Source organism: Salminus brasiliensis, chromosome 6 (assembly GCF_030463535.1).
Source record: "Salminus brasiliensis chromosome 6, fSalBra1.hap2, whole genome shotgun sequence".
NCBI classification, from domain to species: domain Eukaryota; kingdom Metazoa; phylum Chordata; class Actinopteri; order Characiformes; family Bryconidae; genus Salminus; species Salminus brasiliensis.
In genome coordinates, this window is record NC_132883.1 from 1,238,932 (window position 1) to 1,264,575 (window position 25,644).

The window sequence follows — 25,644 nt, forward strand, 5'->3', positions numbered from 1 at the left end:
TATTAAAACCTAAACGGACTCTAAACTATCTGCTACTATTAATATCACCACTATTAACTATCTGCTGTATCTGGTTTGGTTATTTTTATCAATATTTAATAAATAGTTCTGATCAGAGGAGGACGGGTCGGGTCCCCCTTGAGAGTCTTGGTTCCTCCTAAGATTTCTTCCTCCAGCTCTGAGGGAGGTTCTCCTTGCCACTGTCGCCGTTGGCTGCTGACTGGGGGTCTTTGATCCTTCACATCTTCTTATTTCTTTTTTTGTCTCTGTCTTTTATTAATGACTAATTATGTAAAGCTGATTTGTGACGATAACAGCTGTAAAAAGCTACACAAATAAATTTGACTTGACTTGTGTGAATGCAGCCTCAAAGCTCCGAAATACTGTGATGATTGGTTACCTGTCTGTCTGCGGGCGTGGCTGCCTTTGTTGGTCGTAGAGAGGCGTGAGTGAGGATACATTCAGCATCTGAGAGCGGGCAAGCTCAGTCATCTGAGAGAGAGAGAGAGAGAGAGAGAGAGAGAGAGAGAGAGAGAGAGAGAGAGAGAGAGAGAGAGAGAGAGAGGGAATAGTTTAGAGAAAAATCCAAGTGAAGTCATCAAAATCCACATAGCTCTAAAACTGGACTAAAGCACGGACACAAAGCCCAGCTTCAGGACCACTGCAGTGTGACGTGTCTGTGCAGGATGTGTGAAGATGTGTGTGTGAGACCTCTCGGATGTGTCTGGCAGCGGCTGCAGTGTGTTGAGCTGTTTCGGTCTGTTGGTTGATAATTCTGCTGCTGGACTCCTGAAGGCCCAGGAGAGTCTGCTGCTGGGACTGAACCAAGCCAGCACACATTTCTGTATGGGCCTGGGAATAAACACACACACACAGCATATGTTAATGGCAAGGGGACAGATTTTAATTTTTATTTAAACTCCCCCGACTCATCCCAAAAGTACTGGATGGAGCTCCACCACCATCATTCCAGAGAACACAGTTCTTCCACTGCTCCACAGCTCCTCAATGCTGGGGGGCTTTATACCCCTCTATAGGCCACGCCTGGCATTAGGCAACATGGTGCCAATAGAGTTCATCAGTGTTGATCTGCTCCAGAGAATCCTATTCTTTTGGCAGTACTTCTCTACAGAGACTAGACAAGCTGTATGTGTGCATGCTCTTGCACATCTGTCAGCAATAGGTGCATGCATTAGAAGGGGTGTCATGAGGGAGTGTGTGTACCTGTGCAGCTCTCTCTCTGCTCTCCTGTAGCTGTCTCTGCGTCTCCAGCGCCTCCTGTTCTGCCTTCAGCTTCAGCAGCTGCAGCTCCCGCTCCTGCCTCTGCTGCTGAGCCTGTAGGGGCAAAAGGTCACAAAGAGTCCATACAACACACAGCAGTTTAAGAGCACATCACTGGGGAGCTACTTTCAGTGTTAAGTCACTAAGAATCCAAGCTAAACAACAAGACTCTTAGCTATGGAGTCCAATCCAAGTCTCAAGCCGAGTCCCTATGGATGCAGAATCTAAGCGGAGTTGAGCGTCTGTAGTTGTAAAGCGTAGGGTAGTTGTAAAGCGAGGGTACCCTGAGCGTAGGGTACGAGTTCAGTCGTAGACTCACATCATGTTCAGAGTTGGGTCAAAAGAGCCCATCTGAAGAAGAGTCCAGAGTCCCTAGCTGTAAAACCTGAAATGGATCAGGTCCCTAGTCATATAGTCCAAAATCTGCAGTGCATCACCAGAGTCCCAACTTGTGTAAAATCCACAGAACCAATTGATGGATTCGAGACCCGGGTCCCGGGCGGAAGGATTCGAGACCCAGGTCCAGGGCAGCAGATAAGGAATCAGAGACACCAGCAGTAAAGTTGATTCCTGCGTCTCCAGCGGGGGGAGTCTAGTGCCCAGTTCCTAGTCAAAAAGTCAAGTACAGAAACCCTAGGCACAGGGTACAAGTCCTGTCCTAACACCCTGCTGATGGGACTGAATCTAGGGTCCTGAGTGGTGGGATCCAGTCTAGAGTGCCTAGCTGGGGCCCTTTATTAACAGGTTTTTGCCTGTGTCATAATGTGCTCATACAAATGGAGCCGCTTCAGTAGGTTTAGGATTTGGCGTAGGTGTGCATGCACATTTTACGGGGTAATCACTATTTAAAATAATAGCCTGAGTCGAAGCTGCAAGTCAATAAATCGGGAACTCAAGTGTGTCACAAGCCGCATTAATCAGACTGACCTTCAGTATCTGAGCGAGTGAGACACTCTCCTGCTGGGCGAGAGAAACGGCTCGGACTCGTTCCACATCACCCAGCTGCCTCACAGACTCCTCCACAGCGTCCAGGTAGTTCAGCTCTGCGCTCAGACGCTGCTGCAGGACTCCTGGAGCAAACTGCAGCTCTGCAACACCTGGAGGTCACGAACAGACACACAGCACCAGAGTTAACAAGGAAGCCTCAGCCAGGTCTATTCTTGTACCTAATCAATCAATCAATCAATCATTCAAGCACTGCGTTCTGTAAAACTTTTCCATTCCATCTGGAGACCTAAAATTTAAAGCAGCTGTATGTGAGAATTGATATTTTTTGCTCCTGGGCTCCCCCTACAGTTGGGGAGTGTAATTCACTTTTTCTCAAATCATGCTTTGAGCGCCTGCTTATCATCAGCTGAACACATGCATTTCTGGACAGTGTGAGAGCTGCAGAAGCTTGATTTGAAGGTGGAGCAGCATGTGGGCTGAGGTGGTAGAGTAATACTACAGGATTTTACACTAATATGACTCTATGGGTTCTGCAGCGTTACACAGCAGCAGCTCTGGAGAGGGGTTCTCCTCCTGCAGCTCCACCACCAAACCTCCATATAGTGCAGTAGCAGCAGCAGCAGCAGCAGCAGCAGCAGCAGCGCTCCGGCCCGGAGTGGGAATGACGGAGACACCGTTCTCCCCCTGTTACAGTCAGGGGAGCATCAACATGATCCTGAAGCTGATAGTTTAAGGTGAAATGCTGCAGAACGCTGCTTTAAAATGACTATAATAAATTATTGTCTACACAAACGACAATAATTTAGTGTATCTATCTCTCATGGTAGACTGATGGCCTCATGGGAGGCACCCACGGGCATTGCCATTGTTGTTATTGTGTAATGAAAGCAGATGGATGTGAAAAGATCCTCGCCCTCCTACCTGCACTCCTGAACTCAGCTCTGGGGGTCCCGTTCTCCTGAGCAGACCCAACTCCAGGCACAGCATGGAGGCCGGCACCCCGGATGTTGGAAGGTTTGGGTGATGAAGAGGAGCATCGAGGATCGGAGTGTGAGGAGACACTGGGTGGGGAGACTCTGGGGGATGCAGCAGGAGACCCAGAAGACACAGCCGGACTTCTGGGAGATGGCTGGCCCTCAGAAACCACACTGCCAGAGCAAAGAGCGTGTTAATGTACCATCAACACAACAAACCGAACCGAACATGATCAGCCACCAAATAATTATCACTAGAGGTGGGTAACGAGTGTTCGCATCTAAAACCACTGACCAATCCCAAGATTTCTTCTGAAATCAAGGGTATTAGAAGAGCTGATCCTGCTTTTGTTGGAGTAACTGCCTCTACTGTCCAGAGAAGAAGACTTTCTACTAGATTTTGGAGGAGGAGCATTGCTGTGAGGATTTGATTGATTGCGTTCAGGTGTTAGTGAGGTCAGGATGTTAGATGATGATCACCACTCCACCTCATCATCCCCAACTCATCCCATCCAAAACTACTGGATGGACCATCACCACCATCATTCCAGAGAACACAGTTCTTCCACTGCTCCACAGCTCAATGCTGGGGGGCTTTATACCCCTCTACTAGCCCACGCCTGGCATTATTAGGTGGCATGGAGCCAATAGGTTCATCAGTGTTGATCTGCTCCAGAGTGTCCTATTCTATTGGCAGTACTTCTTCTCTACAGGGACTAGATGTGTGCATTTTCACATCTGTGTCAGCAATGGATGCAACTTAAAGTAGCTGAATGCACTCATTAGAAGGGGTGTCCATAAATATTTGGACATGTATGTTTTGTCTGTGATGCACACATATATATATATATATATATATATATATATTAAGATTAATAACTGAACATTAGTCATTTCATTTAATCCTACTCCAGACACAAGCAGTGTGCGCGCGCGCGCGCGCGCACACACACACACACACACACACACACACACACACACACACACACACACACACACACACACACACACAGTAAGGTATGAACAGAATCTGCTACTTGAGCTTTCAGAAATACCACTAGAGAAATACATCTCCCTGGCAACCAGCCTGACCTGCAGCAGGGATATCTCAGGGGCTGTCCGGCCAAACAAAGAAGCCTGTGTGTGAGGTTTGTGTGTGTGTGTGTGTGTGTGTGTGTGTGTGTGTGTGTGTGTGTGTGTCCCAGCCCCCTCTCCTTTCTCCTGGCAGGCTGTTCTGCACACTTCAGTCTAAACCGGCCAACAGCAGCTCCTCTGTTTCTCCTGGCACTGTGGTGCGAGGCTGTAGAGTGGCATTTCAATAATGAGGCTAAACTGGATCAGTGTCAGTCACCCCCCCAATCCAAACACCTCCGCAGGGACACGTTTCAGGACATTCCACTTTCCTGCTTCAGGTGGCTTCAGTGTTATTACTGCAGTTTGGGGGCGGGAAGCCGGTAGTTTGTGACCATGCTGGTGAAACACCACTTTAAGTGACGTTAACCCTGAGAAGATGAGCTGACTAGCTAAACAGAACAACAATGGACACTTTTGAGGTCAGGATTTAAATCTCCAAGATTCAATAATAATAATAGTAATAATAATAATAATAAACCAACTACACAAACTGTAACTACTGCAGTAAAGTGTGTAGAAGAGTTAAAGACAGAGCTGAAGTCAGCATCCTGACATGGGCGTTAATTGTCAGGGAGATCAGGTCATCAGTAGATCTGGGCAGTATGGTTAATTTATTCCCATAATGGACATCAAAGCACTTCTGTAAGTCACTCTGGATAACACTGCTCCACTGCTTAATGCTGGGGGTTTTTATACCCCTCTAGCTAGGTCCTTGTTGCTCCAGAGCAATACTGCTCTACTAGACAACCACTAGACTATATAAGTGGTGTGTGGGTGTGTGGGCGCATTTGCATTTACAGCATTTAGCTGATGCTCTTATCCAGAGCGACTTACGAGGTTACTCGTATTACAGAGGTGGGCCAATGTAGTGTTAGGAGTCTTACCCAAGGACTCTTATTGGTGTAGCGCAGCACAGTCACCCAGACCAGGAATCGAACCCCAGTCTCCCACATGGTGTGGCAGCTCAGTGGCAGGTAGTGTTATCTGTTGCGCAACACCTACCACCATTTGCATATCTATGTCAGCAACGTGCCGTTTCCACTCACACCCAGCCTGAGAAACACTGATGCACTGGACACCACTGGTATACCTCCAAAACAGACCCTCCGTCATATCTCAGAACCACGCCCCGTTAGCAGCTGGGAGGGGAATTTCTGCAGCTCGGAATTTTCCCAGTACAGACGGGCTCACCTGTGAACGGAGTGGACTGAAGCGCCCCCTGCTGTGCTGTCAGTGTCGGCGGTCCTGTGAGAGCCTCGCGGGGAGCCGTTCGTGGAGCTGCTATTTTTCACTCCGTTCCACTGCAGCTCAGAGGCGGGAAAGGATGCACTCCTCTGCCCGTCCACCAAGGGGCGCTCAAGGCTCCTCTCTGATCCTGCAATAAGTGATGAAAATATTAATAAGCCTGTGTGAGCAATTCACTAGAGCTCTGTTGGAGCAAGGCATGTGAACGGTTCTACTGCACAGCTCTGGTCAGAGAGCAGTCGTTTCATTCAGAATATGTATTAATTAATTACTTAATTAATGAATCGCAATGCATATTATAGGGCCTGTAGCAGATCCACCCTTACTGAATGAATAATGCAGTATTCGATGTGTATACATCCTTAAAGGAATGCCTTATTCAACAGTGCTAACAGTGTCTAAAAGTTAATCATAACTGAACAGCACTGGACAAAAGTAATGGGACACGTCATTCACGGTTTCTTCTGAAATCAGGGGCATTAAAAAAAGTCTCTACCGTCTAGATTTAGGAAAATTGTGAGGATTAATATTTTCGGCATTAATGAAGTTAAGATGTTGGATGATCACCATCCCACCTCATCCAAAAAGCACCGGAGGGAGCACCACCAACACAGTTCTTCCACTGCTCCACAGCTCAATGCTGGGGGGCTTTATAGCCCTCTAACCCATGCCTGGCATTAGGCAGCATGGTGCCAATAGGTTCAAGTCACCAATACTGCTCTGGGGGGACTAGACAAGCTGTTTGTGTGCATTTAGACATCTGTGTCAGCAACGGGTACAACTTCAACTAGCTGATTGCATTCATTAGAAGGGGTGTCCACAAACATGTATATGCTGCATTTATAAGACCATCCTTGCAGATACTATGAGGATTGAGGATGAATGCGCGCGCGTGTGTGTGTGTGTGTGTGTGTGTGTGTGTGTGTGTGTGCACCTCTTGCCTCTTACCTCTCCTGCTGGTGGAGTGTGTGGAGTGTGGGGAGGACAGTGGGGTGGAGGATTTAGAAGATTTCTCATTTTCTCTCCTCTCATCAGCACCTGTAGCACTGTGGCCATTACTGCAGAGACATCACACACACACACAGTCGGTCACACTGCATATACTCATGAATGAACCACCACTGAGTGGGTGTGCGTTGTACAGTTTAAACATTAACACCATGATCACAGGAGAGCACTGCCATCTAGTGGCCCAATCATTAAACTACTCAGCCACAGGATCATTTACAGGTTAATGTGTTTATCTGTGGCCTGGAAATTAGAGGAGTGGGCCTGCAGCTTATCTAAGAGGGGTGTACCACAAAGCAGGATTCATCAGTTAGCCAGATAACTTAAGCTTAAGTGACGCCTATCCAAAAGGAAGAGAAGTGAGGGCGTCCCACTGGATAATCCTCAACTCTGGGCTCAAGATATCTGACTTTCTATGGTGGTACACTGCTGCACTGTCCGAGTTCAGGTGTGGGCCAGGTGTTACCTGAGGCTGGCAGCAGTTCTCTTTGACGCTGACTGGCTGCTGCTGCGGGAGGAAATGAAGTCGTCCTCATAGGCTGTGCCGTTCAGAGAGGCAGAGGCAGATCCAGCAGCACGGAGAACAGGAGTAACCCTCTCTCCTCCCACATCCAGCACTGCATACACACACAAACACACACACAGGTGAATATACGAGTTGGATTGATGTAAAGGTGTCATGAATTCCAATCTGGTTAATCAGACGCAGATTTGGGCTCCGTTTACCTGCGGAGAGAACCTAGCCTACATTTCTTTAATAACAGGACTTTTAACAGTGGTTCTATGAAAGCTACCTTTGTTGTAGCTGTGCAGGTTTTTGGTGAAGATGTTGATGACGCTGTGGGGGCTCCCCTTGGCCAGATCGTCCCACGGTGGCCTGCTGTCCTGAGGTGCGGCTGGAGGCCTGTAAGGAGAGTGATGCTCTGCCTCTCTCTGGAAGAGCGTGATTGGGTCTTGGGCGTGGCCATTCTGTAGACTGGCACAGTAATCTGCCCCAGACAGTTTAAGAGAGGGTTTGGGAAGGTCCCGCAGGACACCTGAGGGGTCACCTGGAAAATCGGAGGGGTGTGTTAGTGGTTAGGGGTGCAAGAAAACAGACCACAACCATTACTCATACGACTGAAGAGCAAATATCACCTGGATGGTCCTCAGCGTCTGACAGGCTGTTGTCAGTGAGCAGGCCTTCGCTGATGGAGCCTCCGCTGGAGTCCAGAGGCTCCGGCAGGGCATTTTTAGGTGGAGACGGGCGGGGCTTGGCTGCGTAGTCTCTTCTCTCTACAGAGCCGAAGCTGTAGAGGTTTCCGACCCCCGGAAGCTCGGCCGGATCCCCACCGAACGCACTCTGGCCCGCACGGAGGAGCCTCTGGATCCTCTGAGTTGGCTCATCGGCGGCCCCTGGGGACTCCCTGACCGGCGGGCTGAGCGACTTTAACCACCGGGCTTCGTCATCCTGAGGGATTACGGGAAGTCCTGTGCCAACATTGCGGCTGCAGTTGACTCCGTAGTTGATTCCTCCTCCGGCGAGTTTCCGAGCTTCACTTTCTATCCGGCTGGACAGAGACGCAGCGCTGGCCTTCAGAGCCTCCACGCGGCTCAGCCTGTTGGAGTGCGCGTGTGTGTCGATGCGGGTGGTTTTGCTCTGGTGTGTGTTGATAGTGTGCGTGGCAGAGAGATCTACAGGTTGTGGAGCTGCTGCACCTTCCATAGCCAGGAGCTGTGAGAAGAGCTGGCCAGTAGAGGGCACCAGAGAGGCAGCGCTGGGCAAAGAACACACGCCGAGCTCAGCCCTAGAGAGAGAGACACACAAAGAGAATAACAGCCAGATGTCTATTGTATGAGTATAAAAGAGGTGTTACAGTCTGTAGAAGGCTTTATTAAAATAAATAAATAAATAAAATATTACTGTAAAAAATTTTTTTAATTTAAATCCTCTTACACTAATAACACATTGGTTTATGAACCAAAAGTAATCATAACTTCTCAAAAACCTTCCAAGGTCTTTTTCCAAATTTTATTTATATATATATATATATATATATATATATATATATATATATATATATATATATATATATATGAACACTCATGTACACTATTTGAACAAAAGTATTGGGACACTGCTCATTCAGTGTTTCTTCTGAAATCAAGGGTATTAAAAGCGCTGATCCTGATTCTGTTGGAGTAACTGTCTCTACTGTCTAGATTTTTAAAAAGAACATTGCTGTGAGGATCTGATTGCATTCAGGGACAGTGTTAGTGAGGTCAGTATGTTGGATGATCACCAACCCACCTCATCTCAAAAGTACTGGATGGAGCTCCACCACCATCATTCCAGAGAACACAGTTCCTCCACTGCTCCACAGCTCCTCAATGCTGGGGGGCTTTATTATACCCCTCTAGCTCACGCCTGGCATTATTAGACAGCATGGAGCCAATAGGGTCATCAGTGTTGATCTGCTCCAGAGAGTCCTATTCTATTGGCAGTACTTCTCTACTACAGGGACTAGACAAGCTTTGTGTGTGCATTTGCACATCTGTGTCAGCAATGGGTGCAACGTAAAGTGGCTGAATGCACTTATTAGAAGGGGTGTCCACAAACATTTGGACAGTGTGAGTAAAGGCTGCTTTTGGGAACATCATAAGCTGACTGGTACTTAGATCCCGCAAATTGCTGCTTGTGGCTTTTGCATCCAACCCTGGCCCAGTTATTCCTAGCTCACTGGCCCATCTGAGGAGACAGCCTTATTCACTTCATTCTGTTAAAGAAAGTCTTCAGCAGTATTCTCAAACCAGCAGTATTCTCAAACCAGCAGTGACCTGCTTTTCCATTCAGCAACAACCACACACACACACACACACACACCTGGGATCAGAACCAGCATGCCGTGCAGGAGTGAACAGTGCTGTCCCAAAAAAAGCACCACCTCTTTCCACACTTTTAAGGCCGCTTCAAGACTGCAGATATGTTCACTCTGACAGGCGTCAGTTAACGGGGCAAGCGCTGCTGGGTTCTATGGAAACAGGTAGGAGCTGGTAGTCATGTGACTCAGCCACTCCTGATAACCCTCCATATCAACGCTTGTGTATGCACAGCGCAGACGGACGCCCAGCCAGAAGTCGTCCTAACAGCTGTCAAACTGAGGAAACAGGCAGGGCTGGTTCTGCATGTTCAGACAGGATCGAGTTCACAGTAAATAACGCTCTGTTTACTGACCATCAGAAAACAACTCCAAGCTGCCTAATAATGCCAGGCGTGGGCTAGAGGGGTATAAAGCCCCCGAGCATTGAGGAGCTGTGGAGCAGTGCAAGAAGAACTGTGTTCTCTGGAATGATGGAGGTGGAGCTCCATCCAGTACTTTTGGGACAAGTTGGGGAGTTTAGGAGGAGGTGTGGTGATGATCATCATCCGACATCCTGACCTGAATTGCTGAATGCAATCAAATCCTCACAGCAATGATCCTACAAAAATCTAGTCCGGACAGTAGAGACAGTTACTCCAACAAAAGCAACAAAGCAACAAAAGGTGGTTGGTGTGGCACAACAGATAACACCACTACCTGCCACTGAGCTATCACACCTTGTGGGAGACTGGGGTTCGATTCCCGGTCTGGGTGACTATGCTGCGCTACACCAATAAGAGTCTATGGGCCAGACTCCTAACACTGCTGGCCCAACTCTGTAATAGGAGCAACCTTGTAAGTCGCTCTGGATAAGAGCGTCATCTAAATGGCATAAATGTAAAAGCAGGGTCAGCTCTTTTAATACCCTTGATTTCAGAAGAAACAGTGAATGAGCAGGTGTCCCAATACTTTTGTCCATATAGTGTAGGTTTACACACCCATACTAGCTACTTATATGCGTACCGTTGCTGATGTGAGTGTGTGTTTAAACACGATAGGATAACTAATGTAGCTGATCAAATAGGGAATACATGAAAAATAAAAGTGTGTGTGTGTGTTTGGGTTAGTTACCTAGACAGTGCTGGTGGTCCGTGCTCTGATACAGACAGGTCACTGTGGGAGGGGCTCAGGGGCTCCTGTCTTTTATTCTCTTTATCCGATTCTCCAGACGGCTGGTACACTGGCCTTGGCTACAGCACACACACAAAACACACACACACACACACCATGAACACACCTCCTACAACTCTAATATCAGAAAATATCAGAACGTAATTTTATTCTGGATCAATAAAGTACTTCCACTCTTCAGACGCTGAAGAAAACCATCATACACTCAGACAGGATCAGAACAAAGAGTCGTGTGACGGGGTGGTTTTGCCATTAGGCTGCAAAGCGCGAGCTTCAGGAACACATTTATAGTGTTACTGCCTTCACTGCTGATACCTTAGAGGACACACACCCTACAGGTCCATGTAGAACATGTGTGAAAGTACGCAATTAATTAATTAATTAATTAACAAACAGGCTGTTTAATTAAGAGTCTGACAAAAGATCAAGTTTCAGGCTGGAGTCAGGCATTCTTTCACAGGCCCGGGTTTCGCTTTACGGACTGGTCTACTGACCATGTGCTGAACTTAGGCAGCATTTTTGAAAGCCTGTGGCTACGGGCAATTCTCACACACTACACTACACTCACTCGCTCGCTCTCAGCATTAAAGCCTATAGCTATGTGTGTGAAACACTGGCTTCGGGTTTTTTTTAATATATTAGCAGTCAGGCCTGATCTCAGATCAGATCTGCCTTATTTTTCATTAAACAATGAGGGTGTGGCATCTGCTACACCTGATCAGTCGATACAGATATCACCCACAGTGATGATGAACATGCAGTGAGTAGTATAATGTGTTCTGTTTGAGGGCGTCACAATAATAGGAACAATTAGGAACGATTTTGTCGATTTTTGTCTTGAACAACGAAAAAATAAACCACAGGGTGTTGAGGAGCTTCATATAACTTCGATCCACCTCCTTCAAAAGAAGAGGACAAACATCCACCCAAGCATCCATAGGTCTGCTCTTACCATTCTGTGGTGCCCAGAGAAACAGCTCGGTTATGAAGCCGTTATGAAGAGGATGTGTCGGGTGCTTGTAAGGTTCGTAGCTAGGTTAGCTCTAAGGCTAACATCCTACCTAACAGCCTCACAGGCACTCAACGGGTCCGCCTTGCCAGAGCTTAATAACAGCTTCCCTCCACAAAATGATAAGAGCAGACAGTAGGGCAGGGCGATATGGTAAAAAAAATACGATACATGTAGAATAATCACACACTAAAAACACCACCAGTATCCGATTCTTATAATCTACTACTCAGATCCTCTCCTGTACTGAATACAGTGATTTATACTCTACATCTGCTGCTCTTCATCTAATGAACCCTTCAGTCTAATTACACTGTTAGTAATGAACCCTGCAGCTGTGTTTATTAATGTGTTTATTAGCACTAACAGTCTCCTACGTACGATTAGTAAAGCTTATCGTATCACCATAACAACATTTATCACCATACGATAAAAAATATCATCATATTGCCCAGCTCTAGCAGACGGACAGACGTTTGGGAGGAGGTTTAAAATTTAGCCCCTTCAACCACAGAGGCAAATCCTCTTCTTTGGATATGGAGCCCCACAACACTCCTGTTACATATGTATGTATGTGTGTGTGTGTGTGTGTGTGTGTGTGTGTGCGTGCGCATGTTCACCTGCTGCAGTGTGTGCTCCAGTAGCAGTTTAGTGTAAGTGTCCTGCAGAAGGGTATGCGTGGAATTTGGGAGAGGATCCTGCGGCTTGGCCACTCCTTCTCTCTGCCTCCTGTAGAGCTCCTGCAGGCGCTGACTCCTCCTTTCCTCTGCCTCCTTCTGGCTCCGCCTCTCCTCCGCCTGCTTCCGTTTCCGGTCCTCCTGTTGCCGAGCGATGTACAGACGCACCGCCTCCGCATCGTATTGCCGCTTCTTCTCTGGGCGGGGCTTAGCAGGACTGGCGCTGCGGGACGTTCGGACGGGAGCTCGAGTGCTCCGCCCTGCACTCCTCCTGCTAGCTGAGCCCTCTTCAGGTCCTTCAGCCTTGCCCTCCAGCTGCAGGTCATCTAGGATACCCTGGATGTCTGCTGAGAGGAGATCAGTGCTGGGAGACTTCCCTCTGTCGCCTCCTGCTGGCCTGGAAGTGAAGATGGGTTCGGTAAGAGCACAAATTTATCATTTTGCATCAGTCGAACCATTACATCACAAAAATTACAAAATTAAGTAATAAACAGGTTTCTTCCTAACTTTATAAAATCAATAATCAATAAATATTTGAATTCCCACTCTGGTTAATCCATGACTTTTAAATGTGTCGAGAGAAAAAAAAAAATCATATACATTTTTAGTCATCACTAGTTTGTACTTTTAAACCCCACCTGGAAGACTCCGTTGTTGCAGTTTTTCGGCTCCTATCGCCCCCTGCTGGTTGGGGGATGGCCTTGGCTGCAGTGTCTCTGCCTCTATCACCCCCTGCTGGTCGAGAGATCTTTGTCGTTTGCCTCTCTGTGCTGTTCGGCCTCGAGCGGCGATTGAGCTCCAGCCGAGGGTCAGAACTTGAGCGAGACGCAGCGCCTACAGAGAGGAGCGGGAGTGAAAAGGGAGGCAGGTATGGTGTTCTGTACGGCCATTATTCAAAAATCCATCCAAGCTGACTGTTCTAGGCTGAAGGTTCGAAACCCACCGATTGGGCCACACCATCCAGGGACGTACCTGCGAAGGTGTACATCACTGTTGTCTAATTAATTAAGTAATTAATTAATTAATTGAAGAACTGGTGTAGTATGTAACTACATTTCCCAGAATAAGAACAGCAGCACAGTACATCTTCCACCATAACCCGGTATAAAGAGCTGAAATCATTACTGTAGCATTTCCCCTCCAGAGGCTGTAAACCCCCCCCCCTACTTCTGCCCTGGCCTGTGTGTCACACTGGAGAGGAAATAATGTGCAGTGAATCAGAAAGAGAGTCAGTCAATCCCTGGTCATTACGGTCAGCGAGCAGTGCGGAGTCGCTCAGCACAGTCAGTGAAACTGATTTTAAGCCAAAACCTCCTTCCATCAGTGAGAGCATTGAAGATGGAGCATGGCTGGGTCTTCCAGCATGACAATGACCCCAAACACACCGCTCAGGCAACGAAGGAGTGGCTCTGTAAAAAGCATTTCAAGGTCCTGGAGTGGCCTAGCCAGTCTCCAGACCTCAACCCTATAGAAATTTTGTGGAGGGAGTTGAACGTTTGACCTCTGTCAACAGCAACAAAGGTTATATTACAAAGTATTGAGCTGAATTTGTTATTGACCAAATACTTATTTTCCACCATAATTAACAAATAACTTCTTTAAAAATCAGACAATGTGATTTCCTGGATTTTTTAATTTTTTTTAATTACAGACCTCTCTTTTCTTTCTAAGCAGGAGAACTTGCACAATCAGTGGCTGACTAAATACTTTTTGGTCCCACTGTATGCATGTGTGTGTATAATTTACACACACACACACACACACACACACACACATACATACATATGTATAATGCATTATTTTGGGAATCATATTTCAGAAACATTGTGATGCTGTGAGGCAGTGTTAAGTGCTGCGGGTGTGCTCTCACCTGTCCGGCGCTCTCTCTCTGCAGACTGAGCCCGAGGCTCGCTGGGCAATCGCGGTGACGGACCCAGGATCATCTTCACCAACTTCTGCCCTTCTCGCCATGACGATGTGCTGATCACTGTGGAGACAGAGCATCTTCCAATAAGATCAAATAATGTTTACAGTCACTTCTTACTGTCAAACCTGGGTGCATCGTCCCTCACAGTGGTACAAAAAAAGAACTACTGATATGGAAGTACTGAATATTTCCACATTAACTTGTACTATGCACACGCTCACACACTCTTTACAATACTGCACTGCTTTGAAGCAGTTTAAATGTACAGGTTTAATACAATCTGAATATTTACATTACTTACTAAAGACACTGGATGGGTGTGAGTTCAGGTGTAGTGTGGGTGGGGAAAGTCTTTGTGGGTGCAGTGTGACTGTGCATAGGGGTTTCAGTAGTAAGTGCAGGGTGCAGAATGTGTTTGTATGGTACAGATTAGATTTTACTGAAATTAAACAAGACTTGACTTTGACAATTAGATTTAACCAGCTGGAAGCGAAATCTAAATGAGTGCAGAACTCTAAAACTATCTGAAGTAGGGTTACACAATACTGGGAAAAAAATAATAAATATTTGTTGTGCAATACATATCGCAATATTAAAAAACCCTAGATTTTAGAGGAGCACTGCTGTGAGCATTTGATTGCATTCACTGACAAGAGCATTAGTGAGGTCAGGATATTGGATGATGATCACCACCACACCTCATAAATAGGCTCAATAGGCTCATGATTAATGCTGCCTATTCTATTGGCAGAAATTCTCTACAGGGACTAGACTAGCTGTGTGTGTGCGTGTGTGCGCATTTGCACGTGTGTCAGCAATGACTGCATTCATTAGAATGGGATGTCCACAAATATTTGGACGTATAGAGCATAATAAATGTGGGACTGAAGTTTTCTACACTATAGTTTTTTCACTATAATCTTTTCTTAATGTATTTAAATCCCATTTTGGCTGTTTATTATTTAGTTTTATTTCACTGAATTTTACTGCAGGCTGCTGATAAACCTGCTGTTGAGTCCTGTTTCCCCTCAGGAACTCTGTGAAATCAAGCTCCCTTAATACAGAGTTCTCCTGCAGGGGTCATCTCTCTAAACACACCAACACTGGGAAATGGAGAGATTACACATCTCTACAGAATCATCATAACTGATTACAGTGATTATGATGATCTGCAAAAGAGCTGGAGGAGCAAAAAAAAAAAATCTAGGTAAAAAGCTGAATGCATTCTGAACCCAGCTTGAGACAGACTGAGTCATAGTGTGAGATACCTGGTCTGGTTTGTGGGTCTGGAACAGAAGCTGATCTGTGAATCTTCCTCACAGGTTTGACTGCTTTCCTCTCCAGTACCTTCTTCTCTTTCTCCTTCGGTTTCTGCTTCACTCCGTCTGAGAGAGAAAAACAACCAGCCTCTTAATTAAAACCTTAACTACAACTATGTTTCCTAAGCCAGTCCTTTGGGACCCCATTTCCCACCTTCCCCCACAGCACACTCTTATTTCTGTATGCTAGATCACAGGTCCCGATAGCTTGGCGGTATAGGTGTGCAGGAAAGCAGTCTCAAAGGACTGGGCTGGGAAACATTGTGAAACTGTGTTCTCACACACACTGAGAGTGTGTTAACAGCAGATGTAGGTCAGATGCTGAAGTTTATAACATGGTCGTGATTGGCCAGCACTTGCACACGGCGTATGAATATGGATGTAAATAATATACATGCAGAAGTGTTAATCTCACACACATACTGTAGAAGCTCCAGATCTCATTTGAACAGATGCAGGTGAACATAAATCCAGTAAAAAGGAAAAACAAGAGCTTCTCATTCTGAAGAAAGTAGTGAGATCTTGTTGGTGAGCTAGTCTGAAGAACAGAGCTCGGTTCCTTTCAGGGTTCTCCTGGACGCCCCCCCCCAGTCCAGGCAGCAGCAGCTCACCTGATTCACCATCATTAAGCCCTGATTTACCACCAAACCAGGTGTTGATCTGAGGAGAACTCTAAATAACACTAGACTCCATGAGGAGAACTTTGGAGATGTTCTAATGATGAACACAGTGATGGAGAACCACCACCACTTTCTGTATTATATAGTGTTATTATTATTAGTGTTTATTCTAATATCAGTGATTTACTGAGCAGATCAGCAGCTTTACGCTCCGATTTACACAAAAGATTGAGATTTTTTGTATGGTACTGAGGATTCACTGTATTTAACTGATTATGAACCTGTGTTATCAGATGTGTGCATGTGTGTGTACCGGTAAGGTGGTGTGTGTAGATCTCTCTGCTGTAGTTGTGGAACTCCTCCTCCCCCCACACCCTTCCATCCGCAGTGCGGATCGTGGTCTCGCTCGTGTTGAACCCTGAAAGGAGACGGACGTCAACCTGCGAGCATCGACACAGTTCCTCCAAACTCTCCTCAAACTTCACAGGCACCTGCTCTTACCTTTATAGATGGGTGCAGGTGGAGCAGGTGCCACTTTGCGTACTTTAGCAGTAGGCACCGTAGTACCCAGTGATGCCCCGATGCCCACCGGCTGCTCCAGACGGCCGATCACTCTCTCTCTCTCTGCGGTTTCCTCCAGCTGCTCCCTCTGTCTGCGGATTCGCTCCTTTAGCTTATCCAGCTTCCCGTCCGTCTGCCGCTGACGCAGTTTCTCCAGCCGTGCCGACGCCGACCCCGGGCTGGATGACACAGAGCCCGCCAGTGCCCCCGTCTGGCCATCTGTCTGCAGGCCTCCGGGTCTGACCTCTGCCCCAGGTGATCCTGGAAAAGGAGGGTCATTGAGGAAGCGAATGGTGGTGTTGTCCAGCGCGGAGGAGCGAGTGCTGTCAAGATCGGCCGTCTGAACCGGCCGCGAGTCTCGCTCATACACCAGCTCACTCAGAGCTGCTGAGGGGGCAGACACGCACAGATCCGACACACAGCGAGGAACAGGAGGAGGAGGAGGAGGATGATGATGATGATGATGCACCTCCCTGGAACACACACAGAGTTTATAATATGATGCACAGACATACAAATATTCTCATACCAATATGATGACCTATTGACATGAGCATACCAATGTACTGAAGTAATGTCAAAGTTGCACAGTAATCTACTTACATACCAACATACGAAAACACTGACGGTCCGATTGTACTGTAATGTACAATCAAGATCAATACACGATACACCAATGTACTGAGGTACTTCTACAGAAAATTGACAGAAAAGAGTGCTGCACCCAGGCAACGGGTGTGCCAACAGGCGTGCCACCGCACCCAGGCAACGGGCATGCCACCGGAACCAGGGAACGGAACCAGGGAACGGGGCAGGCCGCCGCAACCAGGGAACGCAACCAGGGAACGGGGCAGGCCGCCGCAACCAGGGAATGCAACCAGGGAACGGGCGGGCCGCCGCAACCAGGGAACGGGCGGGCCGCCGCAACCAGGGAACGGGCGGGCCGCCGCAACCAGGGAACGGGCGGGCCGCCGCAACCAGGGAACGGGCGGGCCGCCGCAACCAGGGAACGTAACCAGGGAATGGGCGGACCACTGCAACCAGGGAATGCAACAAGGGAACGGGCATGCCACCGCAACCAGGGAACAGAACCAGGGAGCGGGGATGGCCGCCGCAACCAGGGAATGCAACCAGGAAACGGGCATGCCACCGCAACCAGGGAACGGAACCAGGGAACGGGGCGGGCCGCCGCAACCAGGGAATGCAACCAGGAAACGGGCATGCCGCCGCAACCAGGGAACGGGCGGGCCGCCGCAACCAGGGAACGTAACCAGGGAATGGGCGGACCACTGCAACCAGGGAATGCAACAAGGGAACGGGCATGCCACCGCAACCAGGGAACAGAACCAGGGAGCGGGGATGGCCGCCGCAACCAGGGAATGCAACCAGGAAACGGGCATGCCACCGCAACCAGGGAACGGAACCAGGGAACGGGGCGGGCCGCCGCAACCAGGGAACGCAACCAGGAAACGGGCGGGCCGCCGCAACCAGGGAACGGGCGGACCACTGCAACCAGGGAATGCAACAAGGGAACGGGCATGCCACCGCAACCAGGGAACGTAACCAGGCAACGGGCGGGCCGCCGCAACCAGGCAACGGGCGGGCCGCCGCAACCAGGCAACGGGCGTTCCAACAGGTGTGCCGCCGCACCCAGGCAACGGGCGTGCCGCCGCACCCAGGGAACTGGCAGAAAGACCCACCCAGGGGAACAGGTGGGAAGACGCAACCCAATAATGGGCGGGTCGACGCACCCAGCTCACTCAGGGATTTGGCTGATCCACAGCGACGTACACTCTGAACCATGCTATACAGAACACCCTGATATATCTAAATACTGATGGAATGGCAATGTACTGATACGCTAATATACTGGCATGCTGATAATACAGACACACTGACTTCACGTCATGCTGACATACCACTGCAACGATCCACAGACTTTCTGACATATCGGCACACGGCCTGTGTAACTCCTACCTGTGGGAGGAGTGTGTGTGCGGCCTCTCTGTGCTGTTGTCCTGCGTGCTGTTTCTCAGGGGGCTGCGGGAGCTCTTTTCTGGGTTTCGGCTCCTCTGGGACTTGGACGCTGCAGGATCGTCCGTTCCACGCCTCTCTGTGGTGAGCAAAACACAAAGCGCTGTCATCAGGAAGAGGCTCAGAACTGGATCAGAACAAGATCAGTGAGAAGGTGTCTGTGATAAAAGCTTGGCTGCTTTGAGATCATGTAAAAATTCTGAATGAACGGAAATGGTGTGCAGACATCGGTCTTTGGCTTGGAGGGGCTGTTCTGCTCTGACTGAGTGTATTTGTCATCTTGGTGTCTGGCGTCGTCAGTGTGGGAGCTCCAATTGAAACAGAAGGGGATTTCTCCTTCAGTCCATTCGTTTGAGTGTGTGTGTGTGTGTTACCTCTGCGGCTGGCTTTGCGACTGCCACCGACAGGTGTTTTCTCTGTGTTCAGCAGCGTGTCCAGCACCACCCCTGAGCCGGCCACGGCTTCCAGACGATTCTCTATATGCCGCAACTGAAACACACAGGGCGCTGTTAGCATTATACACACACATAATATACTTATATTACCATTATGTGTACTGTATATGTATATATTTACAATAGCTTTTTTCCCATATGTTTGAGAAATACGTTTTTTGGGGGCGATTTGTATTAATTATGGGTGGCTAGTAAAAAAAAAAAAATACATACCAAAAAAATGATATAATACACATTTGGGAAGGAATAACCCCCTTAATGAAAGATTACCCCAAGGATTTAAACTACAAAACATTCTGAAAGAGGAAATAGTCTATGACTAGGCTTAATCCCCACTGTAAGGGTTTAATCCTGAGGACAAACAGCACTCCAAAAGCTGTCTGTTTCAGCTGTGTACGTTCAGCTTTAGGCGGCGTCTCTCTTATACATCTTACCGCAGCCTTGCTCTGGTTTAGATTCCTCCATGCAGACGATATCTCTGTGGGGGAGAAACACACAGGCCGTTAGGCTGAGAGGAAGAACGCAGAACACACACTCACTTCACCAGCATGTAGGTGTTAATAGTGTCACTCATGTGCAACAGCTACAAATAGTGTGATGATGAAAAATGCCAAAGGACTTGTTCTGACTAGTCTAAAGCGATGGCACTCTGTAGAGTTAAACCTCAAAGGAACTGATTTGTTAATATACTTTTATTCCCAAACAAACAAGGGTTGTGTGCTGCTTTGGTAAAAATCTGATTTGACCAAAGAATAGATTACAAATGAGAAAGTGAATAAAATAAGTGAATAAAAGTGTGTAAAAGAAAACGTAAGGTACACTAAAAGGACAAAAGTATTTGGACGCCTTTCTTCTGTCTTTACAGTATTAAAAGAGTTGATCCTTCTTACTTCTGTTGAAGTAACTGCCTCTACTGTCCAGAGAAGAAGACTTTCTACTAGATTTTGGAGGAGGAGCATTGCATAGATGTTGGATGATTATCACCACCCCACCATATCATCCCCAACTCATCCCATCCAAAACTACTGGATGGAGCTCCACCATCATCATTCAGCTCCACCATCAACAGTTCCTCCACTGTTAAATGCTGGGGGGGGGGTTATAGCCCTCTAGGCCAGAGCTGGCATTAGACAGCATGGTGCTCCAGAGAGTCGTATTCTATCGGCAGTACTTCTCTACAGGGACTAGACAAGCCGAGTGTGTGTGCATTTGCACATCTGTGTCAGCAATGGGTGCAATTTAAAGCAGCTGAATGCATTTATTAGAAGAGGTGTCCACAAACATTTGGACATGCAACGCAAGTGGACACTAATGTGTTAAGGTGACAACTGGGACGGGGATACTCACCTTTCCTGCTGTCCGGTGCAGATGTAGGCCCTGTGGCCTCTCCTCTCGGTCCACTCCACATCGCTACAGCAACCAGCTGCACATAGAAAAGGATGGAAATGATGTTAAAATAAATAATTAAAAAATAAACGAGTTTATTTAAATAATGCAGCCAGCCCAAATGTAGCTGACCAGCCAAAACATGAAGAGAGTTACGACTGCAGGCCACGGACAGTCACACAGTGTGTGTCCTGTAGGGGGCTTTCGAGCGGCACAGCAGTCTAAGTGCTGACAGTGGGTGTTTTAGATAGTGAAGGAACTGGAAATGGCTAAACCTGGGGTGAGTATTGGGTTCAGCAGCGAAAAAGAAAGTGTCCCGTAAAGGAGCAGGCGGTAAGGCGAGCTCATGTTTCACATGCTGTGCATTCCAGCCCTGTCACGGGTTCCTCTCAAACACCCGTGCACAACACCCACAGCAGCTTTACAGTCCAATCAGCTCGGCTTAGAGAGCCAACGATACTCCGTCGGTCGGTCGGTCGGTCGGCCGGTCAGTCAGTCAGTCTCTGAAAGGGTGGACTGGGTGGAGGGCTGGATTGAGGTGGAGGGAAATGATTAACCTAATTGTTTCCCATGTTTTATTATATAGTAATGGAAGCTACAGATGACTGGGAATGTCCAGTCCAGTCCAGTGTGCCATTTCTCACTTTCCTCCATAATGTGAATCTGGCAGCTGTTCTTTATACTGTAGCAGAATTCCATGATGAACGGACCAATAGAAATGCTCCAACATGGCTTGGATCTTTAAACCAATTACTGACTTCCATTCAATGTTAAAGAAATCTGTTTCTCCCCCTGCGACGATATATATATATATATATATATATATATTCATTAATTAATTGACTTACCATGCCGAGCTGCTGAGTACAGCTGAGCATCAGATCAGATATTGGCTGGGCGATTTGTTCAAAATACCATATCACAATATTTAAAGACATATTTATCACAATACATGTAGCTAATCACAGACTAAAAACATTAAGGTTTTAAGGTATTAAGGTTAAAGTGGCCAATGGAGAAAAGTACAGTAAACTATAACCACCGCTTTGACTGAACTGTGTGTTTGGTGTGCTCTTTTATCTGACCAAGATTAATCCTTTCAAACCCCTAAGGTCTGTATGTGGGCCCATAATTCAATTCCTCATCCACAAACGACGTTACACAGTTCATAGCAGTTATTGGATCATCTGTAGTGGATACTAGGGATGAACGACACTGGGGTAAAGTGCAATACATTTATAAATAAATAAATAAATACATATATATATATATATATAATGTGCATATGCGCCTGCATGAGATCTGTGCTTCTACTACTACTGCTGCTGCTGCTTCTACTTCTAGCACTAATAATAATAATAATAATAATAATAATATAACAAAAGCAAAATTAGTGTTTTCTCCCATAATTAATTAATTATATATATAATTTTAATATCCCCCCAGCCCTTCCTCAATATAGACCCTTTTTTGACATTTCATTTTCATTTTATTATATTACATTAATACATTATTATATTTACAACGTGCTCTGTGAATCCATGACAGGTGTGAAACAAAAGAAATTAGGGTGATCTAATAATCTGCCTCTAAGAGACATATATGGAAAATAAGAATAGTGCAAAGCTTCCTTTTGCAGCAGGAAAATAAATAAACAAAAAATAAATAAATAAACTGTAGCATGACACCTAATTCACTTTGCTTATCATGACACTGCACGTCTTGCGATGGGACTATTGCACATGTGCACAATGCGAGGACAACGCTGAAGCTCTACTCGGTGCAGCCCCAGTTTCTACTGGCTGTTTTATCACAGTTACTGAATAATAGAGCTTAAAGCTCAAAAAGCCTGGAGTTCAACGAGCACCGTACCACAGCGCCAGCTCAGGAACCGCCTCAAAATTACGGATTTTGCTTTATTATATTATAATTATAGTTATTATCATCAGCGGTGGAAGCAGCAGCAGCAGCAGTACTTCAGTGAACTGCAGTGACGCTCCTGCAGGCATCAGCAGAGGATAAAGATAAACAGCAGCAGCACTTTCTCTTCTGCTAATTTTTACACGGCCCCAAGTCAGAGCTTCATCACTGTCGGAAAACAGCAGGAGTCTCAGCGAACCGTGTTCATATGTTAATGCTGAAGGAGCAGTTCAGGGAAGAAACGATGGGAATGATTGCTCGCTGACCCCAGATCCAGTCAATCAGCCAAGCCTTTCTTCAGTTTACAAAGGAGGGGGGTTGGCTAGGTTAATGTTGCTAACAAACACTGGACCTGGACTGTCACCAATCTCATTCCTGTAAACAGCAACCTGTTGATTCTAAGAGGAGATCTGCTGAGAGCTCCTATATTATATATGTTTAATGGATCAGATTAGACAGTTTGATTAGACAGATGTTTCATTCTGTTCTACTTCTTTTTTAATGTTTCTGTCATTTTATTTTGATTTAATTGTGATTATTATAATTGTGGTCTGAAAATAGACTGTTTTGGTACGTAAACCGAGATGAAAACACAGGCTCTGAAAATGATTCCTATGCCTTTATAAATCAATTCCACTTTCACTGTCAGCATGAAGGACACCAATCAGACTCCAGCGTGTCCTAAAGTCTAATTATCACCTGTATAAGACTTTATATATAAAGGCATTTATATATAAAGGCACTTTTATATATAAAGGCATTCCTCAATATAATCTGTCCAAGTTCTCATTTCCTCACCTTACAGCAACTTCCAGAGAACCGCGACCCGGCTCTGCCCTCCGGCCTGCTGCACACATCAGGGGCCGGAGACGGGAAGAGACCCTGCAGGACGAAGAACGAACGGAAGAGCTTTTAGTCTAGATGATCAGGGTGTATTGATTTCAGAGGGACATGAGGACACTTACAGGAGCGCAATTCTACAATAAAAGGATATAGAAAACAGACTAAGTACAGCAATCACCACAAACTGTCAGCTGAACCACACTCCCAAACTTTACACACTCTCGGACTCTGAGCTTGTGTGCGTATGTATGTATGCATGCATGTGTGTGTGTGTGTAATTATATATATATATATATATATATATATATATATATATATATATATATATATACACACACATTTTTTTACATACATACATATATAAATAATAATCATACATATATATATATATATATACACATATACACATACACATATATATACACACACATACATATATATATATATATATACATACATACACACACATACATACATACATACATATATATATATATATATATATAAAAACACACACACTAGTGAATTAGGGGCAGTGAGCACACACACAGTGGTCAGCCAACTCCAGCACCTGGGGAGCAGAGAGTGTGAAGGGTCCCAACAGTGGCAGCTTGCCGAGCCGGGTATCGAACCCACAACCCTGTCATTAATAGCCCGGAGCTCTAACCACTGAGCTACCACTGCCCACTATTACTATTTTATTATATATAGATATAGATATATATATATATATATATATATATATAGATATAGATATATATATATATATATATATATATATATATATCTTATAAAACCTAATATGCTTGAAGATTTAATTAACTGAATACTCATTTACATTAACCTGGGTGTGCAGCAGAAATTCAAGACTCTTACAAATTTTGGACTATTAATCAATAGCAGATCAATAAGGCCGATACGATGCTCATATGATAAATTTACAGCAACACATTTTTTATATAGAAGTATAACACAAACAATTCAATAATTAATTTACATTACTACTGATTTCTCTAAATTATTAGCTAATCACTTTTTTTGAAGTTTTGGACATAAAATTGTCAGACCTTAAAATCTTTACAGACTTACTGTACATAATTATTGTTATTGCTTTTTTAATTCTTATTTATTTTGTGTATATAGTGTAAATTATTTATCTAAATTTTTGTAACTGAGTGTCCTGCTATCCCTTTCTGCTGTTACACTGAAATTTCCCCACTGCAGGACTAATAAAGGACTATCTTATCTTATAATTAAAATGTGAGCTTTAAAGTAAAGCTGGGCAATATTTCGATATTTATTTATGGTATGGTGATGAATGTTGCTATGGTGACACAGTAATCTTCTCTAATCATATGGAGGAGACTGTTATTACAGTACAGGAGAGGATCTGGGCTGCAGATTATGAGAGTCTGATGCTGGTGGTGTTTTCAGAGTGTGATTATTCTGCATGTATCGAGATAAATAGTCTTTAAATATCGTGATATCGTATCATGAACATATCGCCCAGCCCTGCTTTAAAGCGCAGTGAGACACAGACAGGTCCAGCTCAGCCCTCCAGCTCAGCAGAGCAGGTGAGGATCTACTGGGACCCAGCTCTACTGTGGGCTCAGCTCGGCTTCCTGCTCTCCGGTCCACCTTAAGAGCCGCAGCGGCTCCGAACCAGGAACCCGCTCCAGCCCAGCGAGCAGGCTGACACCCGGCGCTTTAACACGAGCAGAGCTGCTCCAATGACTCTGCCCGACCCGAACCGAACCGAGCCATGTATCCAGTGAAAGTCGCGTGAACACGTTTAGAGGAACTCTTGTTTACACTGGCGAACCCGGAGCCCGGAGCCCGGAGCCCCTCAGCACCCCCCCCCCCCCCCCCCCACAGCAGCACCACCACCCCGCCCCTGCCACTGACCAACACCGCACACGACCCGGCCTCTTCTCCGCCAACAAGTGAAGAAACAGTCCAGATAAACAGAACCTCTAAACTTCACCGCTAACAGGCTAACGGCTAACAGGCTAGCAGGCTAACAGGCTAACGGCTAACAGGCTAGCAGGCTAGCAGGCTAACGGCTAACAGGCTAACGGCTAGCAGGCTAGCAGGCTAGCCGAGTTAGCGCCGGGTCTGAGAACACACACAGAGTACACAGTCCGGCCGCCTCCCAAACACTCGGACTGTGGTATTTTGATGCTCCTTACCTGAACCCGCCGTGTGAATCTGTGTGTGAGTGTGTGTGTGAGTGTGTGTGAGTGTGTGTGAGAGAGAGTGTGTGTGGCAGAAT

At 46.3% G+C, this 25,644-nt stretch overlaps 1 protein-coding gene across 1 annotated transcript in view; it reads right to left on the minus strand.

The window, feature by feature from the left end:
• cep350 (centrosomal protein 350) overlaps positions 1-25,644 on the minus strand; it is a 43,931-nt gene that overhangs the window by 18,240 nt on the left and 47 nt on the right. Inside the window, exons 1-23 of the mRNA XM_072681197.1 lie at positions 25,562-25,644; positions 23,328-23,411; positions 20,571-20,646; positions 19,658-19,701; positions 19,143-19,257; positions 18,712-18,847; positions 16,675-17,207; positions 16,487-16,591; positions 15,503-15,619; positions 14,178-14,294; positions 12,946-13,141; positions 12,251-12,704; positions 10,562-10,680; positions 7,728-8,377; positions 7,385-7,639; positions 7,057-7,207; positions 6,531-6,640; positions 5,529-5,712; positions 3,151-3,377; positions 2,209-2,378; positions 1,225-1,335; positions 712-852; positions 401-492 (exon numbers count right to left, since the gene is read on the minus strand). The exon at positions 25,562-25,644 is cut by the window's right edge and continues 47 nt beyond it. Of these exons, the coding sequence (XP_072537298.1) occupies positions 401-492; positions 712-852; positions 1,225-1,335; positions 2,209-2,378; positions 3,151-3,377; positions 5,529-5,712; positions 6,531-6,640; positions 7,057-7,207; positions 7,385-7,639; positions 7,728-8,377; positions 10,562-10,680; positions 12,251-12,704; positions 12,946-13,141; positions 14,178-14,294; positions 15,503-15,619; positions 16,487-16,591; positions 16,675-17,207; positions 18,712-18,847; positions 19,143-19,257; positions 19,658-19,701; positions 20,571-20,631 (4,088 nt within the window). The 5' untranslated portion in view covers positions 20,632-20,646; positions 23,328-23,411; positions 25,562-25,644. The remainder of the gene's footprint in view (positions 1-400; positions 493-711; positions 853-1,224; positions 1,336-2,208; positions 2,379-3,150; positions 3,378-5,528; positions 5,713-6,530; positions 6,641-7,056; positions 7,208-7,384; positions 7,640-7,727; positions 8,378-10,561; positions 10,681-12,250; positions 12,705-12,945; positions 13,142-14,177; positions 14,295-15,502; positions 15,620-16,486; positions 16,592-16,674; positions 17,208-18,711; positions 18,848-19,142; positions 19,258-19,657; positions 19,702-20,570; positions 20,647-23,327; positions 23,412-25,561) is intronic.